Source organism: Scyliorhinus torazame, chromosome 9 (assembly GCF_047496885.1).
Source record: "Scyliorhinus torazame isolate Kashiwa2021f chromosome 9, sScyTor2.1, whole genome shotgun sequence".
NCBI lineage: Eukaryota > Metazoa > Chordata > Chondrichthyes > Carcharhiniformes > Scyliorhinidae > Scyliorhinus > Scyliorhinus torazame.
The window spans coordinates 86,990,610-87,017,406 of NC_092715.1; the positions used below are offsets into that span (position 1 = coordinate 86,990,610).

The 26,797-nt window shown below is 53.5% G+C and overlaps 1 protein-coding gene across 1 annotated transcript in view; it reads left to right on the plus strand.

Annotated features, from left to right (window-relative positions):
* LOC140429358 (ras GTPase-activating protein 1-like) overlaps nt 1–26,797 on the plus strand; it is a 374,654-nt gene that overhangs the window by 327,270 nt on the left and 20,587 nt on the right. The window contains exon 23 of the mRNA XM_072516226.1: nt 843–920. Coding sequence (XP_072372327.1) covers nt 843–920 — 78 coding nt within the window. The remainder of the gene's footprint in view (nt 1–842; nt 921–26,797) is intronic.

The following is a 26,797-nucleotide window of genomic DNA, read 5'->3' on the forward strand; positions in this document are numbered from 1 at the left end:
CACAATTTGAATCTTACAAATTCAAAATAAATTAATTTTCTTTACCGCTTTGCACCCTAGATAATTATTTAACAGCTTTTCGGTAATGTTTCAAATCAGAGTGACATCATATCAAAACATCCATTTTCTCCATTACAACAGGGTCAGTGCCATTTCAGTAATATAAGCATTCTACAATAAAACAAAATAGCTGCTAGGAAGTTTGTGAGTTGAATAGATTCCATGGGGAAAACCGTGCAGATAGAGAATGTAACAAAATATTTGCTGATGTTTCTGTATGCTGTGCAACTAACACATGCATTTATAGTGGGAAGTGTAGAAAGAGACCTGGAAATGTGATCACTGAGTCATTGTTTTCAATGTCTCATCACTGTGAAGAAGCAATTAGAAAGAAAATGATTGGGACATATTACCAGAACCTTGGAATAGAAATAAAGAATGTAAAACCAGAACCTTGTGTTGCCCTATTATGTATTTTCTTTTATTTCCTTTTCTTTTCATGTTCTTAATGATCTGTTGAGCTGTTCGCAGAAAAATACTTTTCACTGTACCTTGGTACATGTGACAATCCAAATCCAACATTTATATTGCTGAAATAATTTTAAAACCTATTTTTAAAGACAGCTAAATGTTTGGAACAATGTACCAGGATAATGTTCTTGGTTAATTTGTTGATTAACAAGTAAGTTGGCACGGGACAGGAAAACCTTTAGCAGAATTTGTTCAGATAATTGCGATTAAAAGTGAGTTTGCAACTTGAATATGTAATGTTCTGTAAACTACATGATATTCAACATCTGAGGGAAAACATCCTATAATGGTATATATTTATTTTATTATAGGAGCCCTACATGGAAGGTGTAAACCCATTTATCAAGAACAACAAACATCAAATGATTATGTTCTTAGATGAATTAGGGGTAAGTGCATTTACCATTGCATAGTTGCTCCAAAAGCAACCCTCTTGAAGACAGCAATTGGAATTTCTGGATGAAAACATGTTTTTTTCTAACCGTGCTTTATTTTATTCTAAAATTAGTTAATTAACAAGGTCCACAGAATCCTTAAAGTGCAGAAGGAGGCCATTCGACCCATCAAGTCTAGATCAATCCTCTGAAATAGCACCCTCCCTAGGCCCACTCCCCTGCCTGATCCCTGTAACCTCACCTAACCTGCATATCTTTGGACTGTGGGAGGATACTGGAGCACCCGGAGGAAACCCACGCAGACAGGGGGAGAACGTGCAAACTTTACACAATCAGTCACCCAAAGCCTGAATTAACCCAGGTCCCTGGCGCTGTAAGACAGCAGTGCTAACCACTGTGCTGCCCACAATGACAAGTTTTTGTTATCTTTAACGCAGAAAAATATGCACCAAGTCAAAGAAGAGGTAAAAGGAGTTGTGACAAAATATTTGTCAAGATCGTGCATTTAATGAAGAAAGGGGAATAGATAGGCAGGGAGGCTGGAGAAGAGAATTCCAGGGATTAGACCTAGACTGCTCAAAGGCACAACCGTTGGGTGAAGCTATTTTGGATGCAGAAAGCAATCAGAATTCGAGGGAGAGTTCCAAGAGGCTGGAGGTGTAGAGGAAGCAGTGATGGGGAAAAATGAGGCTAAACAAAGATTGGGAATTTTGGAATTTGAGAATTGTTGTGGGGAGTGCGATCCAACATAGCACAACATGGCTGGGGCGATACGTGAGCTGGGCATATTTGATAAGAAACGAATTGCAGTGTAAGAGGCCGCTCAGCAGAGTATTGTGATAGTTACTCTAGAGGTGACTAGATATGGGTGAGGGTTTCATCAGTAGATAAAGTGGAAGTTGCTTTGTTAGGTAGGTAAAATTGTGGGCATGAAAAACTCAGCATAGAGATTTTAAGTGATTAAACCTGATGCAATATAATCTGCAGAACGCAGCAAGACTAGATGACATTCAGGTTTCAGTTGATTGTGATGTAAATGTTACTTGTCACTTGAGTGCTCGACATTGACCATCTCCAACAAGAGAGAATCCAACTCGATCCCCATGACAATTCATGGCATTACCATCAATGAACCCTTACCGTCAACATCTTGGGGATTACAATTAACCAGAAACTTAACTGGGCCAAACACATTAATACTATGGTTCTAACAGCCGGTCCAGCGCTGAGAAATCTAATAACTCACTTCTTGACTCCCCACACTCCGGCCGGGATTTCCCCTCACGTTCAAGTCAAGCAGGTTTGGCGATGCAAGCGGAAAATATCAGAAGGCCAAATTTGCGATTCAAGTTGATGCAAAAGCGGGAAGCAATAGTACCCCCTCTCCCCACCCCCGCCAGAGTAGCGGGCCATGTTTCCTGCCATTCATTGTTGGAAACCTTATTGTAATATATTAACATATCATGATCAGGCCCATAAACCAGAATAATACCGCGCCCACAGTAATACCAGTGGTGGGTTGACCCGAGTGAAGATTGTTTCCAGATTATGCTTCCTGTGTGCTCCTGCAGCCTTTAAAAATGGCCCCCGGATCAACGATTTGCTGAGTTGATGGTGCGGGCAAATCGGGGGTCACCAGCCAGCAATATGATGTGGAACCCCTGCCTGCCTTTTCCTTCAAAGTCCTGGACCATATGGTGAAAAAAAACGCCATTGCCGTCAGTGGCTTCAACACCGCTTTCCCACCCAACGTCGGCCTTTGTCAATATCGGAGAAAATCTGCCCCCCCCAATGTCTCCTCTCGCTGTGAGGCACAAGTTCGGAGTGTGATAGAATACTCCATACTTTTCGAAGTGAGTGTTGTTCCAACAACACTTGTGAGGCTCAACACCGTTCCCAGGACACCAAGGCCTGCTTGATTGGCAACCCGTACATCACCTTAAATATTTTTTTCACTCCATTGTGCCATCTACAAGATGTACTCAGCAGCTTGGCAAGGCTCTTTCAATAGCACCTTCAAAACCTCCTATCCCTACTCCCTAGAACAAGGGCCACAAGCACATGGGAACCACAACCACTTGCAAGTTCCCTTCAACTTACACAACATCCTGACTTGGAAATATTATCATGGTTCCTTCACTATTGCCTGATCAAAATCCTGGAACTCCCTCACCATCAATGCTGTAGGTGTATCAGAAGGACGTGCAGTGGCTGAAGAAAGTGGCTCACCATCACCTTCTAAGACGCTTAGGGGTGGGCTATAAATGCAGGCCTTACAAGCAACATCCACATCCCATAATTAATTAAAAGATGTATGGGCAGAGGGATGCTGATGATGATGGGTTTCATCTTCAGGTTTTAACTGAAGTAAGCTGCTACTCATTCAAAAATGAATGTCCACCAAGAAGACGATAACAGAGACAGGGGAGAGATCAAGCAAGCTGGTGGGTAGATAGAACTGCATGTCATTAACTTATATGGGACCCCCACCTTAATAATTCATGTCTCCAAAGCCAAACTGGGGTGTGGGGTGGGGCAAGAATGGAATCTTGGAGAAAGCTAGAGTTAACAGGATGAGAAGAAAAGCCATTTGCAAGAATGTCAAGAGTAGAACCAATCCAGGGAATAAGATAAAAAATGGGAGCAGGAGAGGACCGCACGGCTCATCGCGCCTACTGTGTCATTCAATATGATTGTGGACAATTTTGGGCGTTGCTCCATTTTCCACCCACTCCCCTTATCCGTGAGATCAGGGGCGTCATTCTCCGACCCCCCAGAGGGTCGGAGAATGGCCGTTGGCCGCCGTGAATCCCGCCCCCGCCGGTTGCCGAAGTCTCCGAAGGGAGAAAAGTCGGCGGGGCGTTAATGTCGCCGCTGCCGCGGAGAATGTCACAGGTCTGCGCAAGGCAGCCGATTTTCGGCCTGCCGATATTCTCCCTTCCGGAAGTCCCGTCGACGCGATGACCGTTCACGTCGACGTAAATTAAACCTCCTTTTCATCGGCGTGACCCGGTGCTCCAGGCTCACGCCGACCAGCGTGGAGGTGAGTGACGGCCTGGGGGGTTGGCTCTGGGCAGGCAATGGCGTGGCCGCAGTCTGAATGCGTGAGGAGAGGTGTGTCTCGGGTTGTGTGTGTGCGGCGGTGGGGGGGGGGGGGGGGGGGTGGTTAGAGTAGGCTGGGCTCCGGGGGAGTGCCAGGAGGGGGTCCGTGCCGGGGAGGTGGATGGGGGGTCCGTGCCGGGGTGGAGGTTGGGGGGGGGGGTCCGTGCCGGGGTGGAGGTTGGGGGGGGGTCCGTGCTGGGGTGGAGGTTGGGGGGGGTCCCTGCCGGGGTGGAGGTTGGGGGGGGTCCGTGCTGGGGTGGAGGTTGGGGGGGGGTCCGTGCCGGGGTGAGTTTGGGGGGGGGGGTCCGTGCCGTGCCGGGGTGGAGGTTGGGGGGGGTCCGTGCCGGGGTGGAGTTTGGGAGGGGCTCCGTGCCGGGTGAGGTTGGGGGGGGTCCGTGCCATGGGTGGAGGTTGGGGGGGGTCCGTGCCGGGGTGGAGGTTGGGGGGAGTTCCGTGCTGGGGTGGAGGTGGGGGGGGGAGGGGGGTCCGTGCCGGGGTGAGGTTGGGGGGGGGGTCCGTGCCGTGCCGGGGTGGAGGTTGGGGGGGGGTCCGTGCTGGGGTGGAGGTTGGGGGGGGTCCGTGCCGGGGTGAGGTTGGGGGGGGGGTCCGTGCCGGGGTGGAAGTTGGGGGGGGGGTCCGTGCTGGGGTGGAGGTTGGGGGGGGGGGTCCGTGCCGGGGTGAGGTTGGGGGGGGGGGTCCGTGCCGGGGTGGAGGTTGAGGGGGTGGTCCGTGCCGGGTTGGAGGTTGGGGGGGGTCCGTGCCGGGGTGGAGGTTGGGGGGGGGGGGGTCCGTGCTAGGTAGGGGGGGGGGTCCTTGCTGGGGTGAGGTTGGGGGGGGTCCGTGCCGGGGTGGAGGTTGGGGGGGGGTCCGTGCCGGGGTGGAGATTGGGGGGGGGTCCGTGCCGGGGTGGAGGTTGGGGGCGGTCCATGCTGGGGTGGAGGTTGTGGGGGGGGGTCCGTACCGGGGTGAGTTTGGGGGGGGTCCGTGCCGGGGTGGAGGTTGGGGGGGGTCTGTGCCGTGCCGGGGGGGTCTGTGCCATGCCGGGGTGGAGGTTGGGGGGAGGGGTCCGTGCTGGGGTGGAGGTTGGGGGGGGGTCCGTGCCGGGGTGGAGGTTAGTGGGGGGTCTGTGCCGTGCCGGGGTGGAGGTGGGGGGGGGGGGTCCGTGCTGGGGTGGAGGTTGGGGGGGGTGTCCGTGCCGGGGTGAGGTTGAGGGGGGGTCCGTGCCGGGGTGGAGGTTGGGGGGGGTCCGTTCCTTGCCGGGGTGGAGGTTGGCGGGGGGGGTCCGTGCCGGGGTGGAGGTTGGGGGGGGTCCGTGCCGGGGTGGAGGTTGGGGGGGGTCCGTGCCGTGCCGGGGTGGAGGATGGGGGGGGTCCGAGCCGTGCCGGGGTGGAGGTTGGGGGTGGTCCGTGCCGGGGTGGAGGTTGGGGGGGGGGGTCCGTGCTGGGGTGGAGGTTGGGGGAGGGGTCCGTGCCGGGGTGAGGTTGGGGGGGGTCCGTGCCGGGATGGAGGTTGGGGGGGGGGGTCCGTGCCGGTGTGGAGGTTGGGGGGGGTCCGTGCCGGGGTGGAGGTGGGGGGGGGGGTCCGTGCTGGGGTGGAGGTTGGGGGGGGGTCCGTGCCGGGCTGAGGTTGGGGGGGGGGGGGTCCGTGCCGGGGTGGAGGTTGGGGGGGGGTCCGTGCCGGGGTGGAGGTTGGGTGGGGTCCGTGCCGTGCCGGGGTGGAGGTTGGGGGGGGTCCGTGCCGTGCCGGGGTGGAGGTTGGGGGGGGGTCCGTGCCGTGCCGGGGTGGAGGTTGGGGGGGGGTCCGTGCTGGGGTGGAGGTTGGGGGAGGGGTCCGTGCCGGGGTGAGGTTGGGGGGGGTCCGTGCCGGTGTGGAGGTTGGGGGGGTCCGTGCCGGGGTGGAGGTGGGGGGGGGGGTTCGTGCTGGGGTGGAGGTTGGGGGGGGGGGTCCGTGCCGGGGTGAGGTTGGGGGGGGGGCCCGTGCCGGGGTGGAGGTTGGGGGGGGGGTCCGTGCCTTGCCGGGATGGAGGTTGGCGGGGTGGGGTCCGTGCCGGGGTGGAGGTTGGGGGGGGTCCGTGCCGTGCCGGGGTGGAGGTTGGGGAGGGGTCCGTGCTGGGGTGGAGGTTGGGGGGGGGGGTCCGTGCCGGGGTGAGGTTGGGGGGGGGTCCGTGCCGTGCCGGGGTGGAGGTTGGGGGGGGGGGGTCCCTGTTGGGGTGGAGGTTGGGGGGGGGGGGTCCGTGCCGGGGTGAGGTTGGGGGCGGGTCCGTGCCGGGGTGGAAGTTGGGGGGGGGGGTCCGTGCAGGGGTGGAGGTTGGGGGGGGTCCGTGCCGTGCCGGGGTGGAGTTTGGGGGGGGGGGTCCGTGCTGGGGTGGAGGTTGGGGTGGGGGGGGAGGTCCGTGCCGGGGTGAGGTTGGAGGGGGGTCCGTGCCGGGGTGGAGGTTGGGGGGGGTCCGTGCCGGGGTGGAGGTTGGGGGGGGGTCCGTGCCGTGCCGGGGTGGAGGTTGGGGGGGTTCCGTGCTGGGGTGGAGGTTGGGGCGGGGGGGTCCGTGCCGGGGTGGAGGTTGGGGGGGGTCCGTGCCGTGCTGGGGTGGTGGTTGGGGGGGGGTCCGTGCCGTGGCGGGGTGGAGGTTGGGGGGGGGGGGGGTGGAGGTTGGGGGGGGGTTGGTCCGTGCCGAGGAGGGGGATGGAAGGGCAAGTGAGTTGGTCCACCTGGCCAGGTGCCAGCCTCCAACAGTTGGACCCATGCGGTCCATGCCACCTGGCTGGGGGGAGGAGGGGATATGGGCAATGATGACATGTCGTCGTTCCCCTCCCCCCCCAACCAGGCCGTCATGTTTTCAGATCATCCAGCGATGTTGGCCGCCGTGATGGCAGCTGCTCATGTCTATGTTGCCCTGGATGAGGAGGAGGAGGAGGAGCGTGCCAGAGAGGCGGCGCAGGCTGCCGCAGAGGGGCAGGCGGCAGCCGCCCAGGCTGAAAGGACACCTGACCGACAGGACGAGGAGGGGGAGGAGGACGTCGCGGCCCCACGGCAACGGAGGCACCCGAGGGCGCCCGGTGTGTACCGGCCCCGGCAGCCATACCAGGACCTCACGGACCGGGAATGCAGGAGGAGACTCCGGATGAGCCGGGAAACCGTGGCACACATCTGCCACCTGCTGGCACACCTGTCACCGCGTGGCACTGGCGGGGGACACCCTCTCCCCGTGTCCGTCAAGGTTACGGTGGCCCTGAACTTTTATGCAACGGGGTCATTTCAGGCACCGAGTGGGGACCTGTCCGGCATATCGCAGACATCGGTGCACCGGTGCATCCGGGCAGTGACAGATGCCCTTATTGCCATGGCGCACCACTACATCCGCTTCCCCGTGGACCGGGCCAGCCAAGATGCCCGGGCCGTGGGCTTCTCTGCCGTGGCCGGGTTCCCCATGGTCCAGGGCACGATCGATGGGATGCACGTCGCCGTGCGGCCACCTGCCGATAAAAGGGCCGTGTTCACTAATAGGAAGGGGACCTATTCGATGAACGTACAGGTGGTCTGCGACCACCGCATGATGTTCCTGCACGTCTGCGCCCGTCACCCAGGCAGTGTACACGACTCATTCGTGTTGTCGCGGTCATCCATCCCCGGCATGTACGAGGGACACCATCCCCGGCTGAGGGGCTGGTTGCTGGGCGACAGGGGCTACCCATTGCGATCGTGGCTGATGACGCCTATACGGAGGCCACGCAATGAGGCGGAGAACCGCTACAATGATGCCCATGTAGCGACAAGGGGAGTGATCAAGAGGTGCTTTGGCGTGCTGAAGATGCGTTTCAGGTGCCTAGACCTCTCTGGGGGCGCCCTCCAGTATCGGTCAGATAGGGTCGGCCGCATCATTGTGGTGTGCTGCATCCTGCACAACGTAGCCCAGCAGAGGGGCGATGTGCCGCAGGCAGAGGAGGGCGGAGTGGAGGAGCAGCAGGAAGAGGCCCAGTCCTCCCCAGATGAGGGGGATGGGGGCAATGGTCAGGGCAGACGGGGTAGACACAGGCGGGTGGCTGTCCACCGTTACCGGCTGGCCCAGCGGGCACGGGACAGACTGATAGACGCCCGCTTCACTGACTAGATGGGCGTGGGAATCGGGTAGTATGGCCATAGACTGCATACCATGGAAACAGCCGACCACCACACCCCCCACCCATCCACCCACCCAGCACCCTCACCCCCCTCCCCAACCCCACCCACCCCACCCGCATGCACACCACCCGCCCCCCCATTGCCGATCCACCTGCGGCACAACGGGCCGGGCTCACACAGTTGCGGGTGGACGCGTGTCTATCGCAGGCCATGGAGGATGATGACAACCCGCCCTGCGATGAGCTCCTGGCTCTACATCGTTGGACTATGTCTGACCCATGGCCACAGTACCACCATCCACCCGGACCATCCCTGCATGCGGCTGTGATACTGCAGCGCACGGTCCCGTCCTCTGCCCGGGGGATGTTGATGGCGGCCCAGGGGGAAGGGGGCAGACTCACCTGGGGCTGAGGTAAGACCACCCCTCACACACACACTTGCGCTCAACGTACATGACACCCCCGCACACTTTGGACAGAGCACAAAGGCAGCTTCGGTAGGTGTAACATTGACTTTAATAACCAAACGAGTTCATGCACGTGCCCTAGCCCCTAAAACTCATCTGTGCCCTGCACCCGTGCCAACTTACTCAGTGTCTAATTGTTTGGCCTTACGGGCCCTTTGACTATGTCTACGTGGTTCCCCAGACGGTACAGCAGAACTGGAGGTGGACTCCTGTGATTCCTGCCCTCTGACACTGGATCCCTTTGGCGGCCGTTTCCTGGGGCGTCCTGGCCTAGATGGGCCAGGCTGCGGCCCGGGCGACTGGGATGGCGAGCTGCCAGCCTGTCCTGCCCGTTGCCCACCCGATGCACCTGGGACAGGAGGGGGGAGTCCGAGGTGTCGCGGTGTACCGGGACCTCCCCTACAGAGGGAGCCGGGACGGACCACACCACCTCCTCCTCCCTCGGGGTGCCCGATGGCCCCCAGGCCTCTACATGGGTGGGGGATGCGAACGGACTGGCCATCCGACGCCCCCCCGACATCTGGCGCTGCCAGTCCTGGAGGCCCGTGCTGGTATCGACAGGAGTCTCCAGGTTTGCAGCCATGGAGCCCAGGGAGTTGGCAAACCCTGTCTGTAACAGTGCGACGCCGGCTCGCACATGGCCACTGACGCCGATGCCCTCAGCGATGGCCTGCAGAGACTGGGCCATGGCCTGCTGAGACTGGGCCATGGCCTGCAGAGACTGGGCTATGGCGTTGAGCGCCTCTGCCATCTGGCGCTGGCACTGGCTCATGGCCTCCTGTGAGAGGGCAGCCATTTCCTGGGCCACAGGCGCCACCTGCACGGAAGGCCCCAGGCCTCGCAAACCGTTCCCCATGTCTGACACCGTCGCACCCATTGCCTCCACCGCGGACGCCACCCGTGCGGTGTCGGCCTGGGTGGCACGCATGACCGGCACCACTCCCAGCTCCTGGACGCGGGTGGACTCCTCCACCTGCGACCGCCGCAAGCCGCCCGTCACCCTCTTCGCTCGTCTCCGGGTCGGTGGTTGCATCGGATCTATGTGTGGGTGTGGTAACTGCAGGAACCCGGGATCCATCTGGGCGGCAGATGTTCGCTTGGCCTGGGCTGCCCTCCGACCGCCCGGTCCCTCTGCTGCTCCTACCTCCACCTGCTGTACCGGGACGGCTGTGTTGTGCGCACCAGTGAGTGTACCAGACGCCTCATCACTAAAGTGCCCAACCGTGGTGAGTGTTTCTGCGATGGTGGAGGGTGTTGGTGACAGCAGTGGCGTTGTGTCGTGCTCTTCGTCCCACTCTGAGTCCATGGCACTTTGGGGTGGGGGTTCGTCTCCACCCATCCACTCTGAGTCACTGTCCGGTATTTTGTCTTCCTGGGTAGTGCTGTCCTGGGTAGTGCTGTCCTGGGTAGGGGTGTCCTGGGTAGTGGTGTCCTGGGTAGTGGTGTCCTGGGTAGTGGTGTCCTGGCTCGGATGTGGCGGGGGCCTGTGGCTGCCCCCCTCGTCGCTGGGTGGTCGCTCCCGCACGTGACGGGGGTGTCGTCTCACTGTTGCTCCAGGTCTCTCCGTCTCCCGTGGTGTGCGAGGGGCATCCTGCGGGCCTCGCATGCTGGAGGGTCCGGGTCTCTCCGTCTCCCGTGGTCTCCGAGGGGCATCCTGCGGGCGTCGCATGCTGGAGGGTCCGGGTCTCTCCGTCTCCCGTGGTCTCCGAGGGGCATCCTGCGGGTGTCGCATGCTGGAGGGTGCGGGTCTCTCCGTCTCCTGTGGTCTCCGAGGGGCATCCTGCGGGCGTCGCATGCTGGAGGGTGCGGGTCTCTCCGTCTCCTGTGGTCTCCGAGGGGCATCCTGCGGGCGGTCTGCATCTGCGGGGATGGGTGCCTGGACGTTTGGTCCTGCGATACACAATGAAGCATGTATGGTTAGACATCAGGCAGTGATCAGGTGATACGGGGGAGGGGGGATATGGGGACGGGCTGTCGGTGGCTCACTCGCTAGTACGCCCCCGACCTCTGCATCAGCAACCTCCCGGTCCTCAGGTCCGCCAGCCAGTTCCAGGGCCCTTTACTCGTGTACGGTCAGTGGCCTCTCATCAGCGGGCCCTCCTCGAGTCCTCACATGCTCCCTATTGTTGTGTGCGCGCTTCTCCTGGGGGGGGGGGGGGGGGGCAGTGGTAAAAGGCAACAGTGTTAGGCAGGTATATGAATGCACGCCATCGGTTGCGCGTGCATTGCAGAGGTTAAGGTTAGGGCTGGATTCACTTGGGGATATGGGGGAGGGGGGATATGGGGAGGGAGGATATGGGGGAGGGGGGATATGGGGGAGGGGGGATGGGGAGGGGGGATATGGGGAGGGGGGGATATGGGGAGGCTCACCCTGCCTGCTCTGACGAGGTCGTTCACCTTCTTGTGGCACTGGGTGCCTGTCCGTGGTGTCAGGGCCACAGCGGTGACGGCCTCTGCCACTTCCCTCCACAGACGCCGGCTGTGGCGTGGGGCAACTCTGCGGCCGTGCCCGGGATACAGGGCGTCCCTCCTCTGCTCCACCGCGTCCAGGAGCGCCTCCACATCGCGTCTCTCGGACCTCGGGGCTGAGCGACGGCCAGCCATCCAGTCGGGTGTTGCGGTCGGGTGGGGGGGAGCAGCGCGGCCTTATGAGCCGTCACGCCGTGCAGCGCGTATGACGCTGCACGGCGTGAACCACTGCGCAAGCGCGGATCCCGTTACGTCGCTGCTAGCCCATTTCGGGCCGGAGACTATCGACCCATTTTTCCGACGTGACGCAATTCGGATTTGCGCCGTTTTTTGCTCCGATCGGCGGACTTTCCGCCGATAACGGAGAATTTTGCCCCATAAATCTGTCTATCTTGGCATTAAATACATTCAATGATGGTGCATCCACAGCCCTCTGGGATAAAGAGTTGCAAAATTCATAACCTTTTGAGTGAATAGGTTTCTCCTCATCCCAGTCCTAAATAATCAGCCTCTTACCCTGAAACTGTACCCCTTTGTTCTAGATGTCCCAGTCAGGAGAAACAACTTATTCTCCTAAACCTCAGAGAATATAGAATCAGTTTACACAGTCTCCCGTCACAGAACAACTCTCTGCCTGTACTTTCTCCAATGCAAATCCTTAAATTTGGAGACAAAATTGCACACCGTAGTCTAAAAATGCAGTCTACCAAAGTCCCATGCAGTTGTCGCAAGACTTTGTGTTTTTATATTCCAATCCCCTTGCAATTAAGGCCAACATGCTATTTACAAGTTATGACGAAAGTGAATAACCTTGCATTTACCCACATTATAGACCATCTGTCCCCTTATACCCCCTTACTTAACCTGTCTTTATTTCTTTGCAGCCTCTTTGTGGTCTTCTCACAGCTTGCATTAAAACCTAGCTTTTCTTATGGTCAGTAAACTTAGATGAAGAGACGAGTTATGCATCTTTGTCAGATTGTAGATAGCAGATGAGCATTGATCCTTGTGGTACTCCAGTAGTCACAACCTGCCATCGTGAAAATGCCCCATTTATTCCTACTTTCCATCCTGTTGGTTGATCAATCTCTATCAATGCCAATATATTATCTCCAACTTCATGGGCCGTTAACTTGTGTGGCACCTTATCGAATGCCTTTCCCGTACCAGCCTCCCCAAACAGATGCCGGAATGCGGCGACTAGGGGCTTTTCACAGTAACTTCATTTGAAGCCTACTTGTGACAATAAGCGATTTTCATTTCAAAGTCAAGTGTACTGCATCTACTTGTTCCCCTTTATCTACCTGACCAGTTGCATCCTCGAAAATTAAATTTGTCAAAATGGATTGCCCTTTTGTAAAACCATGTTGGCTTGTTCTAATCATATAATGTTTTTCAAAGTATATTATTAAGACTTTCTTAATAACAGATACCAGCATTTTCCCAATAACTGATGTCAGGCTAACTGGCCTATCACTCCCTGTTTTCTCTCTTCCTCTTTTGTTCAATAGCAATCTCTCTGCAGTGACAGTGGAGGAAAGGCATTGGAGGAGGATATTCTGGTCAACTGTGTCAAGTGCTGCACAGGGGCTATGGAGGACAAGGAGGGCTAATGCATCATGGTCACAATAAAAGTTATTTGTGACCTTAGCTTTTTGGTTGTAGGGCGGGTACCACTAATCTGCAGAAGTTCAGATGGGGGAGTTGTGGACAAAGTGAGCATAAATTTTGGAGACAATAACCAGTTCAATGACTTTGAATAGGAAAGAGATAGCAGGGATACAATAGTTTAAAAGACTAATGGATCAAGGAGATTGGTGGTTTTAAAACGGAAGAAGGTAGGTAGTAACTGAAGAGAAGGAAACATGTAAAATATTAGCTAACATGAAGACCAGAAAGATAAGTTGAGCGATCAGCCATTTAGTGGAAATAATGATCAAGTGAGAAAAAGACGGTCTCATGGACAAGCTTCATGCTGAGAGGGCATGATGGGAGAGAAGCATTGAAGGCTGGGATGGAGCAGAAGCCTACACAAAGGTTTGCTTTGATGGGGAAAATGGGCTGTCGCTGAACAGATCAATTTTAGTGACGAGAAATTCCATAAGCTCCTTGCACTCATTGAGGCAGAGGGTAGAGTGGCAAAGCAGCAGTTTAAAGACATTAACTGTTGATTAATTGAGAAATGCGAGGGCTATCTTTGCCATCCAGAATGATCTTGGAGGGTTAGTAGTTTTGGCAGAGTAGAATGAAGCATAATAGCTGTGCATATGGTTGAGTCAATTCTTGGGATGGGTGACATGCTGTGGTTTAGGGGAATGAGTGGTTGTACAGATTTCCAGAAGGCATTTGATAAGGTGTCATATCGAAGGTTATTGTGGAAAATAAAAGCTCATAGTATAGGTGGTAACATATTGGCATGGATGTAAGATTGGCTAGCTAACATGAAACAGAGTGGCATAAATGGGTCTTTTTCTAGTTCGCAGGATGTGACGAGTGGTGAGCCACAGTGATCGGTCTGGGGCCTCACTTTTTTACAATTTATATGAATGACTTGGATAAAGGGACCCAATGGATGATTGCTAAATTATCTGATGACACAAAGATAGGTAGGAAAGTAAGTTGTGAAGAGGACATAAGGAGGCTACAAAGAGACATAGATAAGTTAAGTAAGTGAGCGAAGATCTGGTAAATGGAGTATAATGTGGGAAAATGTGAAATTGTTCATTTTGGAAAGAAGAATAAAAAAGAAGCATATCATCAAAATAGTCAGAGATTGCACAGCTCTGAGATGCAGAGGGATCTTGGTGTCTTGATGCATGAATCACACAAGGTTAGTATACAGGCACAGCAAATAATTAGGAAAGCTAATACAATGTTATTGTTCACTTTTGTATTTAATTTACCTCACAATATAGAGGTTATGCTTCAGTTATACAAGGCATTGGTGAGACCACAACTGGAGTACACTGTACAGTATTGGTCTCCTTATTTAAGGAAGAGTGTAAACGCATTGAAACCATTTAAGGAAGGTTTACGAGACTAACATCTGGAATGGGAGGGTTATCTTATGAGGAAGAGTTGGACAAGCTAGGCTTGTATCCTCTGGAGTTTAGAAGAGTAAGAGGTGACTTGATTGAAACAAATAGGATCCTGAGGAATCTTGACAAGGTGGATGTAGAGAGGATGTTTCCTCTTGTGGGACAATCTAGAACTAGGGGTCATTGTTTAAAAATAAGGGGTCTTCCATTTAAAATCAAGGTGAGAAGATTTTTTTTCTCTTGAGGGCCATGAATCTTTGGAACTCTCTTCCTCAAAGGTTGGTGGAACAGAATCTTTGCATATTTTTAAGGCAGACTTAAATAGATTCTTGAGAAGCAAGGGGATGAAATAGATTCTTGATAAGCAAAGGGGTGAAAGGATATATGGGTAGGCAGGAATGTGTTGAGGTTATTAACACGTCAATCCCGGCCCTGGGTCACTGTCCGTGCGGAGTTTGAACATTCTCCATGTGCCTGCGTCTGTCTCACCCTCACAACCCAAAAGATGTGCAGGATAAGTGGATTGGCCATATTAAATTTCCCTTTAATTGAAAAAAAATTGGATTCTCCAAATTTTAAAAATTCTTACAGAATGGCAGAGCAGACTTGAGGGGTGGAGGGGTCAAGAGTCATAGAAATATAGAATCATACAGCACAGAAAAGGCCCTTCGGCCCATTAGCTTCTGCGCCGGTCAAAACAACCACTTAACCATTCTAATCCCATTTCTGGCACTTGGCTCATAGCCTTGAATGCCCTTGGATCGCAAGTACACATCTAAATACAGGGGGCTGGATTCTCCGTTATTGGGACTATGTTCCCATGCCGTCGTCAGAACTGTGGACTTTCACGCCAGAAAAAGGCATGAAAGGGCCACATATTCCTAGCCCTGCAGGGGGCTAGCAGGAACCCGGCGTAGATCTGGCAGTTTTTGCTGCAAATACGGGCCCCTGCACTTGGACACTGCCGCGTACAAGGCTCCCCCTGCCCTCCGATCGGCCTGCCCCCGATCAGGGCAGCCATGGACTGAATCCGCAGCCGCCAAGCGAGTATCCCAACCAGCTGGACCATATTAGATCTACGCCATCTGGCCTTTGACCAGTCGGGGGCGGAGAATGGCGGAGCAGTCCTCCATCAATGGCACCAGGTAGGTGCTGGGCGGAGCTTTTCGGGGCCCGCAGAATCGGGGAACAGGCGTCGGTCCCGATTCAGTGTTGGGAAATAGATTCTCCACCCCGCCGTCGGGGTCGGGGTGCGGAGAATCCAGCCCAGGGTCTCTCCCTCCACTACCCTTTCAGGCAGCAAATTCCAAACTCCCACCGCACTCTGGGTAAAGAGGTTTTTTTCACATCCCCTCTAAACCTTCTGCCCCTGACCTTAAATCTATGCGCCCTGGTCATTGACCCATCTACCAAGGGGAAAGGTTTGTTCCTGTCTACTCTATCTATGCCCCTCATAATTTTATACATCTCAATCATGTCCCACCTCAGTCTCCTGTGCTCCAAGAAAAACAATTCAAGTTTATCCAATCTCTCTTCATAACCAAAACTCTCCAATCCAGGTTACATCCTGGTAAATCTCCTCTGATGTGGATTCCAGAACTCTCATAATACTCTAGCTGTGGCCTACCCAACGTTTTATACAGCTCCAGCATAACCTCCCTGCTCTTAAACTCTGTGCCTCGGTTAATAAAGGCAAGTGTACCATATGCTTTCTTAACCACTTTATCCACCTGCTACCTTAAGGGACCAGTGTACATGCACGCCAAGATCACTCTAATCCTCGGTGCTTCTCACGGTCCTGCCATTTATCATATATTCCCTTGCTTTGTTTGCCCTGCCAAAGTGCATCACCTCACACTTACCCAAATTGAATTCCATTTGTCACTGATCTGACCAGCCTGTCTATATCCTCCTGTAATCGAATGCTATCCTCTTCACTAATTACCACCCCACCAATTTTCGAATCATCCGCAAGATTACTGATCAACCCTCCTAAATTCATGTCTAAATCATTTATATAAACCACAGCAGCAAGGGCCCCGACACCGATCCCTGCAGGACCTCACTGGACACAGACTTACAGTCAGAAAAGTACCCTTTGACCTTCACCCTCTGCTTCCAGCCACTCGGCCAATTTTGGATCCAATTTGCCAAATTTCCTTGGATCCCATGTGCTTTTTCCTTCGCTATCAGTCTCCCTTGTGGGACCTTATCAAAAGCCTTGCTGAAGTCCAGGTAGACTACATCAAATTTATTTTCCTTATCTACACACCTTGTCACTTTGAAAAATTCAATCAATTTGGTCAGAAATGATCTCTACTTATCAAAACCATGCTGACTGTTTTTACCTCTCCAAATGCAGATCAACTCTGTCTCTCACAAGTGCTTCCAATAGTTTCCCCACCACTGAGGTTAGACTGACAGGCCTGTAGTTTCCTGGTTTATCCTTTCCTCCCTTCTTGAATAATGGTACCACATTGGCTATCGTCCAATCCTCCTGCATCTTTCCTGTGGCCAGAGAGGAATTGAACATTTTGCCAGCGCCCCGGCTATTTCTCACTCAGCAGCCTGTGATACATTTCATCCGACCCTAGAGATGTGTCTACTTTTAAGTCAGCCAGATCACTCAGAATTTCCTCTATGTCTATGTTAATCTTTTTAATTTTATTACAGTCCCACACTGTCCCATTTATGAGTGAACTCTGACACAAAGTATTCATTTAGAACCCTACCTACATCCTCCAGCTCCACAAACAAATTATCACTGTGGTCATTAATGGGCCCTACTCTTTCCCTCTACCCTTAATGTAAAACAGCTAGGATAGGATTTTCCTTTATTTTACCTGCCAGTATCCTTTCCTGTCCCCTTTTTGCTCTCCTAATTTCCTTTTTAAGTCCCCTCTTGCACATTTTATACACCTCTAGGGCTTTGCTGTATTGAACCCTCAATATATGCCATAAACCTCCCTTTTTCTCCTGATCCAATGCTGTATATTCCTTGATATCCAGGGTTCACTGAATTTGTTGGTCCCATTCAATTAATTTTTTTAAATCCGGAATTATTATCAGTTATTGTTTTTAATACATTCTGGTTCACTAATGTCCTTTCAGGAAGGAAATCTGCTGTCCTTACCTAGTCTGGCCTATATGCGACTCCAGATCCACAGCAATGTGATTGACTAAAATGGCCTCGCAAGCCACTCAGTTTAAGGGAAATAAAGGATGGGCAACAAATGCTGATTTGCCAGAGATGCACATATCCCATGAAAAAATTTAAAATCTCTGCCATTGCAACATTTTAATAACACAAATATCCGCTACACCTACCTTCCCAGTACATTCCTGGAGCAGAATTCCAGCACATGAGTTTGGGTTAAGGGGATGGGGTGGAAGTGAGGGCTTAAGTGGGTCGGTGCAGACTCGATGGGCCGAATGGCCTGTACTGTATGTTATATGTTCTTGGTAAGATTTTAGAGTTCATTATTAAGGATGAAATTGAGGAGTACTTGGAAGTGCATGATAAAATAGGGCCGAGTCAGCACGGCTTCGTCAAGGGAAGCTCCTGCCTGACAAATCTGTGAGAGAGACCAGAAGATGTAGGAGCAGAATTTTGCCATTCGGCCCATCAAGTGCTCCGCCATTCAAAAATGGCTGATATGTTTCCCACCACCACTCTCCTGTTTTTCCACATAACCCCTGATCCCCTTGTTAATCAAGAACCTATCTATCTCTCTCTTAAAGACACTCAGTGACTTGGCCTTCACAGGCTTCTGTGACAATGAGTTCCACAGATATACCACTCTCAGGCTAAAGACATTTCTTATCATCTCAGTTTTAAAGGATCGGCCCTTCAGTCTCTCCTACTAGTGGAAACATCTTCTCCGCATCCATTCTATCTAGGCCTCTCAGTATCCTGTAAGTTTCAATGAGATTTCCCCCTCATCCTTCTAAACTCCATTGAGTACAGACCCAGAGTTCTCAACTGCTCCTCATATGACAAACGCTTCATTGCCGAGACCATTCTTGTGAACTTCCTCTGGAGCTGCTCCAAGACCACCACATCCTTCCTTAGATACTGGGCCCAAAACTGCACACTATATTCCAAATGGGGTTTGACCGGAGTCTTATACAGCCTCAGCAACATCCCTGCTCTTGTATTCTAGCCCTCTCGAAATGAATGCTAACATAGCATTTGCCTTCCTAACTGCCAACTGAACTTGCATGTTAACCTTAAGAGAATGCTGAACTTGGAGTTATAGAATTCCAACAGTGTAGAAGAAGGCTATTTGGCCCATCGAGTTTGCATTGAACCTCTGAAAGGGCACCCTACCTATGCCCACTCCCCCACCTGATTCCTGTAACCCCATAGCCCCATCTAAGCTGCAATGTAGGATGGCCAATCCACCTAACTTACACATCTTTGGGACTGTGGGAGGAAACAGGAGCACCCGGAGGAAACCCACACAGACACTGAGAGAAAATACTGGGGGCGATTCTCAGAGCCCCACGCCGGGCCGGAGAATCGCCGCAACCACACCACGATGCCCCGACGCCGGTACGCGATTCTCCGAGGTGCGGAGAATCGGTGCCATTTGCGCTGGGGCATTTGACGTGGCGTCGGCCGCGGGCCGCTGGAATCGGCGGGCCGCCGATTCTCTGGCCCGGACGGGCCAAGCGGCCGCGCGGATACGACAGAGTCCCGCCGGCGCTGTTCACCCCTGGTCGCTGTCGGAGGGCGGCCTGTTGGGTGGGGGAAAGCGATCCTTCACCGGGGGGGGGGGGGGGGGGCCTCCGATGGGGTCTGGCCCGCAATCGGGGCCCACCGGTCGGCGGGCTGGCCTCTCCTCTCCCCCCCCCCCCCCCCCCCCCCCCCCGGGCCTATTTTCCTGCGCGGCCGGCCCCTGAACGCCGACGCCATGTTGAGTTGGGGCCAGCGCGCTGAAGAGTCCCCCGCGCATGCGCAGGTTGGCGGAGCCCAACTGTACATGTGCTGTGCCCATTTGGCGCCGGAAGGGATGTTGGAGCGACGTGAACCGCTCCAGCGCCGTTCTGGCCCCCTGTGGGGGACAGAATCGGTCGTCTCTGTGCCCATTTCCCGCCATCGCTTCATCTCCATTTTGGAGAATCGCCCCCATAGACTACACGCAGACAGTCACCCAAGGCTGGAATTGAACCCATGTCTCTGGCACTGTGAGGCAACAGTGCTAACCACTGTACCACCCATTGCTTCAGATTTCCAAATAGTCTATGCTTCTACTCTTCCTACCAAAGTGCATAACCTCACACTTTTCCACATGTATTCCATCTGCCACTTCTTTTCCCACTCTTAGCCTGCCCATGCCCTTCTGCAGCCTCCTTCCTCAACACTACCTGGACTCTACATATCTGCAAATGTAGCAACAATGCCCTCAGTTCCTTCTTCCAGAGTGTTAATGTATAATGTGAATAGTTTTGGTCCCCAAACTGACCCCTGCGGAACCGGCTGCCATCCTGAAAAAGACCCCTTTAACTTCACTCTCATGCCTCTGCCAATCAGCCAATCTTCTACCCATGCCAGTACCTTGCCCTTATTTAGCAGCCTCCTGTATGGCACCTTGTCAAAGGCCTTCTGGAAATCCAAATAGATCACGTCCACTGGCTCTCTTCCTCGTTACCTCCTCGGCGAATTCTAACAGATGTGTCAGGCAGGAGCTTCCCTTGACGAAGCCGTGCTGACTCAGCCCTATTTTATCATGCATTTCCAAGTACTCCTCAATTTCATCCTTAATAATGAACTCTAAAATCTTACCAAGAACTATAACATATAGCACAGAAGGAGGCCATTCGGCCCATCGAGTCTGCACCGACCCACTTAAGCCCTCACTTCCACCACATCCCCGTAAACCAATAACCCCTCCTAATCTTTTTGGACACTAGCGGCAATTTAGCATTTTGATTTGATTTGATTTTTTGTCACATGTACCGAAGTACAGTGAAAATTGTTTTTCTGTGGCCAAGAAACGTACACAGTGCGTACATAGACACAAGAATAATCAACAGAAAATATTGATAAATGGTACATCGACAAAACAGTGTTTGGTTACAGTGCGGAACAAGGGGCCAAACAAAGCAAATACATGAGCAAGAGCAGCATAGGGCGTGGTGAATAGTGTTCTTACAGGGAACAGATCAGTCCGAGGGGGAGTTGTTGAGGAATCTAGCTGTGGGGAAGAAGCTGTTCCTATGTCTGGCTGTGCGAGTCTTCTGACTTCTGCCTGACGGAAGGGTCTGGAAGAAGGCAATGCCTGGGTGGGAGGGGTCTCTGATAATGCTGTCTGCCTTCCTGGCGCAGCGAGAGATGTATACAGAATCAATGTGGGGGTGGCAAGTTTGTATGATGCGTTGGGCTGAGTTCACCACAGTCTGCAGTTTCTTGCAATCTGGCCAATCAACCTAACCTGCACAACTTTGGACTGTGGGAGACAACCGGAGCAAACTCACGCAGACACGGGGAGAACGTGCAGACTCTGCACAGATAGTGACCCAGCGGGGAATCTAACCTGGACCCTGGCGCTGTGAAACCACAGTGCTAGCCACATGTGCTGCCCAATGACCAAGTCAGGCTAACCAGCCTATAATTTCCCATCTGCCTCCCTCCCTTCTTATATAGGGGTGTTACATTAGCCATTTCCAGCCATTTCCAATCGCTGACTCCAGTGATTCCTGGAAGATCACTACCAATGCCTCCGCAATCTCCTTAGCTATCTCCTCCAGAATTCTAGGGTGTAGTCCATCCGGTCTGGGTGATCTATCCACCTTCAGACCCTTCAGCTTCCCCAGCACCTTCTCCTTAGTGATGGCCACTATACTACCTCTGTCCCTGACTCTCTTGAGGTTCTGGTATGCCACTGGTATCTTCCACCGTAAAGACTGATGAAAAGTACCTATTTAATTCCTCTGGCATTTCTTTGATCCTCATTACTACTTCTCCAGCCTCATTTTCCAATGGTTCAATGTCCATTCTTGCCTCCTTTGCCTTTTATATATTGACAAAAACTTGAAATCTTCTTTTATATTACTAGGTAGCTTACACTCATATTTCATCTTCTCCCCCCTTATTGTTTTTTCAATGTCCTCTGCTTGCTTTTAAGGCTTCCCAAACATTTGGCTTCCCACTAATTCTCGCCACATTGTATGTTTTTTCTTGCTATGCTGTCCCTACTTCCCTTGTCAGCCATGGTTGCCTTGTCCTCCCCTTAGCATGTTTCCTCCTCCTTGGGATGAATTTCTGTTGTGCCTACCGAAAAACTCCTGCCATTGCTGTTCCACCGTCTTCCCTACTACGCTTCTCTTCCAATCAACTCTGACCAGCTCCTCCCTCATGTCTTTGTAGTTACCTTTACTCAATCGTAATTGTAATATCGTTAGATCTGATTCCAGTTTCTCCCCCTCAAACTGCAGGGTGAATTCTACCATATTGTGGTCACTGCCCCCTAAGGGTTCCTTCACTTTAAGTTCCCTAATCAAGTCTGCCTCATTACACATCACCAAATACAGAAATGCCTGTTCCCTCGTGGGCTCTACCACTAGCTGCTCCAAAAAAATATCTCGTAGACATTCCCCAAATTATTTTTCTCGGGATATGCTACCAACCTGATTTTCCCAGTCCACCTGCATATTATACCATCTACAAGGTGCTTTGCAGGAACTTGCCACGGTTCTTTAGGCAGCACCTTCCAAACCCACAACCACTACCATCAAAAAGGACAAGAGCAGCAGATATCTGGGAAGCCTCACCACCTTGAGGTTCCCCTCCAAGTCACTCACCACCCTGACATGGAAATATATCGACGTTCCTTCATTGTCACTGGGTCAAAATCTTGGAACTCTCTTCCTAACAGCACTGTGGGTGTGCCTACACCTGACTGCAGCGGTTCAAGAAAGCAACTCACCACTGCCTACTGAAGGGCAACTAGGAATGGGCAATAAATGCTGGCCGAACCAGTGATGCTCACATCCTATTAATGAATTTGAAAAGTATTGAAGTCCCCCATGATGATTTTAATATTTCCTTTCTTATATATCCTCTTCTATATCCTGATTTATTTTCTGCCCCGTATCCTGACTAGAGGGTCTGTACATAACTCTCATCAGGGTCTTTTTGCCTTTCCGATTCCTCAACTCTTACCCACACAAATTCTATGTCTCCCAACCCTTCATCGCTTCTTGCTATCAAATTAATTTCATTTCTTACTAAACAAGGAAACCCGCCCCATGTGCCTGTCCTTTCAAAAGGACACATATCCTTGGATATTTCAATCCAAGCTCTGATTCCCTTGCAGCTACGCCTCTGTGATGCCCACAACATCATCCCTGCCAATTTCGAAGTATGTTAGAAGCTCATTTACCTTGTTTTGTATACTGAGCACACTTAGGTACAGCACTGTCAGTACTGCATTGTCCGCCTCACTTCTCATAATTGTCCTCTTATCAGCTTAGATTCCTGCCACTTTCCACACTCTGTTCTATAACTCGTTCTGGAAACTTTAGTAACCTCTCCTGAGACTCACCCTTAACTAGTTTAAAATCCCCATCATCAACTTTCAACCCCCCTCCTTCAGCAGATCCTCTGTCCTTATTTATTCTACCTATGTCGTTGCGACCGACAGGACAATGACAACTGGATCTTTATCCTCCCACTCCAAAGTTCCACTGCAACCCAAATGAGATATCCCGAACCCGAGCACCAGATCGACAATACAACCTTTGGGACTCTCGAATCTGGGGCGAAATTCTCCGGAAACAGCGCAATGTCCGCCGACTGGTGCCCAAACTGGCGCAAATCAGTCCAGCATCGCGCCGCCCCAAAGGTGCGGAATGCTCCGCATCTTTGGGGGCCGAGCCCCAACCTTAAGGGGCTAGGCCCGCGCCCGACGAATTTCCGCCCCGCCAGCTGGCGGGAAAGGCCTTTGGTGCCCCGCCAGCTGGTGCGGAAATGACATCTCCAGGCGGTGCATGCGCGGGAGCGTCACCGGCCGCTGACGGCATTCCTACGCATGCGCAGTGGAGGGAGTCTCTTCCGCCTCCGCCATGGTGGAGACCGTGGCGAAGGCGGAAGGGAAAGAGTGCCCCCACGGCACAGGCCCACCCGCGGATCGGTGGGCCCCGATCGCGGGCAAGGCCAACGTGGGGGCACCCCTCGGGGCCAGATCGCCCCGCGCCCCCCCCCCCCAGGACCCCGGAGCCCGCCCGCGCTGCCTTGTCCCGCCGGTAAGGTAGGTGGTTTAATCTGCGCCGGCGGGACAAGGCGGCGTGGGCGGGCTCCGGGATCCTGGGGGGGGCGCGGGGAGATCTGGCCCCAGGGGGCCGCCTTCAGTGTTGTACCCGTCACAGGCAGGCTCAGTTTAAAGCTGATTAAAACCACGGTTTACTTCTCCACGTGTCTTCGAGTGAATTGATGGTCGCATCAGGGGGAATGAGCAAACTGACCACAGTACCATGGTACAGGGAGCCATTCACATGCCGGGGGTGGGGAGAGGTGGGGGGAGGGTTAGGAAGAAAGAAATGTAGTTGTAATTGGGGATCGTGTAGTTAGGGGCATAGACACTGTTCTTAGTGACCAGGGGCGAGATTCTCCGACCCCCCGCCGGGTCGGAGAATCGCCGGGGGCTGGCGTGAATCCCGCACCCGCTGGTTGCCGAATTCTCCACCACCGGATTGTCCCGCCGGTAAGGTAGGTGGTTTAATCTACGGCAGCGGGACAGGCATTTTAGCGGCGGGACTTCGGCCCATCCGAGCCGGAGAATCGCGGGGGGGTGGGGGGGGGGGGCGCCAACCGGCGCAGCACGATTCCCGCCCCCGCCGAATATCCGGTGGTGGAGAATTCGGCAACCGGCGGGGGCGGGATTCATGCCAGCCCCCGGCGATTCTCCGACCCGGGCTCATAGATTCAGTCGGTCCGGTGCCCGGATCGTAAGTTGCGACCGCCGAAGCACTGGTGTTGCAGCCGCTTCGGGTGGCTGTGGAAGTGGGTCCGGAGCAGGCATAGGCGTGGACTCCGGGAGCGGCTCTTCCGGAGCTTCATTCCTGTGGACCGGTGCGGCGGGTGGGAGGGATCGCGGGAACCATATTAGGGGTGGGGGCATGAACATGGGAGGTTGGACGGGACATAGTGTGGGGGATGCAGTAGTCGGAGTGGTGTTGGAGCCTGCGGGCGCGAGGTCCCGGAGGGAGACGGTATCTTGCCGGCCATTGGGGTGTTCGACGTACGCATAGTATGGGTTGGAGTGCAGGAGCTGGACCCTCTCTGCCAGGGGGTCCGTCTTATGGCTCCGAACATGTTTTCGGAGGAGGACTGGACCTAGTGTCATCAACCAGGGCGGAAGCGAGGCCCCTGAGGTAGGTCCCCTAGGGAAAAGAAACAAACGGTCATGAGGAGTCTGGTTTGTGGCCGTGCAAAGGAGGGACCTAATAGAGTGGAGCGCAACGGGGAGGACCTCCTGCCAGTGAAAAATTGGGAGATTCCTGGATCGCAGGGTCAGTAGGACGATCTTCCAGACCGTCGCGTTCTCCCTCTCCACCTGCCCGTTTCCCCTGGGGTTATAACTGGTATTCCTGCTCGAGGCGATGCCCTTACTGAGCAGGTACTGACGCAGTTCGTCGCTCATGAACGACGAGCCCCTGTCGCTGTGGACATAACTGGGGAAACCAAACAGGGTGAAGACATGGTAAATCAGATCGCACATTACCACGTGTTCTCCACAGTGGATCTGAAGTCTGCTTACCACCAGTTCCCAATCCGCCCGGAGGACCGCCGCTACACGGCGTTTGAGGCAGACGGCCGCCTTTTCCATTTCCTCTGGGTCCCCTTTGGCGTCACGAACGGGGTTTTGGTGTTCCAACGAGCGATGGACCGAATGGTGGACCAGTACGGGCTGCGGGCCACGTTTCCGTACTTGGGCAATGTCACCATCTGCGGCCATTATCAGCGGGACCACAACGCCAACCTCCACCGATTTCTCCAAACCACCCAAAAACTCAACCTCACCTACAACAAGGAGAAATGCGTTTTCCGCACAACCAGACTAGCCATCCTCGGCTACGTCGTGGAAAATGGGGTCCTACGGCCCAAACCTGACCGTATGCGCCCCCTCCTACAACTCCCTCTCCCTCACTGTCCCAAGGCCCTGAAGAGGTGCCTTGGATTTTTCAGCGAAAACAGCGCGAGAGGAGAGAGAGCCGGGACAGCGAAAACAGCGCGGGAGGAGAAAGCCGGGAGATTTAAAAAGCGCGGGAGGAGAGAGCCGGGACAGTGCTGGGAGAGGTTAGTGCACAAAAGGTGTGGCAGGAGTGCCTTTAGACACGTAGTGCTGATTGGAACAGAGTGCATCTGAGTTTAGGTGAGTGACTGAGTTTGGGTGAGTGGCGAGAGAGGGCTGTGTTTTTGTTGGTGTTCGGGTTTATCCTTGAGGTTATATTAAAAAAATGTTTTAATTATTATTTAAATTAATTAACTAATTGAATATGGCTGGACAGGTGATGTGCTGTTGCTGTATGATGATGGAACTGGTGGATCCCATTGAGACCGTCAGTGACCACATCTGCAGCAAGTGTTGGCTGCTCGAGGAACTTCGGCTCAGAATTGATGAGCTGGAGACTGAGCTGCACACATTGCGGCACATCAGGGAGGGGGAAAATTACCTGGACGCTTTGTTTCAGGAGGCAGTCACACCCGGTAGAATAAGTACTGTTAATTCGGACAGTGGTCAGGGACAGAGTGGTGTGACTGCAAGGGAGGCAGGTAGGGGGATCCTGAGTTTAGGAGTAGAGGAGCCTCAGCCCTTGACCTTGTCCAACAGGTATGAGGTACTTGCTCCCTGTGTGGATGAGGAAGAGGGCTGTAGGGAGGCTGCGTTGACTGACCACTGCACCGTGGTACAGGAAGCAATTCAAGAGGGGGGAGCAAAAAGACAAGTGGTAGTTGTAGGGGATTCTATAATTAGGGGGATTGATGGCATCCTTTGTAAGCCAGATCGAGAGTCCCGCATGGTATGTTGCCTGCCCGGTGCCAGGATGAGGGACATCTCTGATCGGCTTGAAAGGATTTTGGAGAGGGAGGGGGAGGATCCAGTTGTTGTGGTCCACATTGGGACTAACAACATAGGTAAGACTAGGAAAGAGGACCTGTTTGGGGATTATCAAACACTAGGGACTAAATTAAGGAACAGGTCCTCCAGGGTTATAATCTCTGGATTACTACCCGAGCCACGTGCCAATTGGCATAGGGTTGAGAAAATTAGGGAAGTTAACACGTGGCTAAAGGAGTGGTACGGGAAAGAGGGATTCCATTTCGTGGGGCATTGGCATCAGTACTGGGGCAGGAGGGACCTGTACCATTGGGACGGTCTTCACCTGAACCATTATGGGTCCAGTGTTCTAGCGAATAGGATAAATAGGTTGGTCACAAGGACTTTAAACTAGCAAGTTGGGGGGAAGGGAAGTGTAAAGCTATGGACAGTATAATGGTTAATGGAGATCAAGGCAGCAGGTTACGTGACAGGTTATTATGTAGAGATATGGGTTCAAAGACGAGGAAAATTAGGAGAAAGGGTAAGAGGAAAAATAATTTGCGAAAAGTTACTGATCAAGGTGTTAGGATTCATAACAAAGACATAAAAAACAGCATAAGTGTACTTTACCTG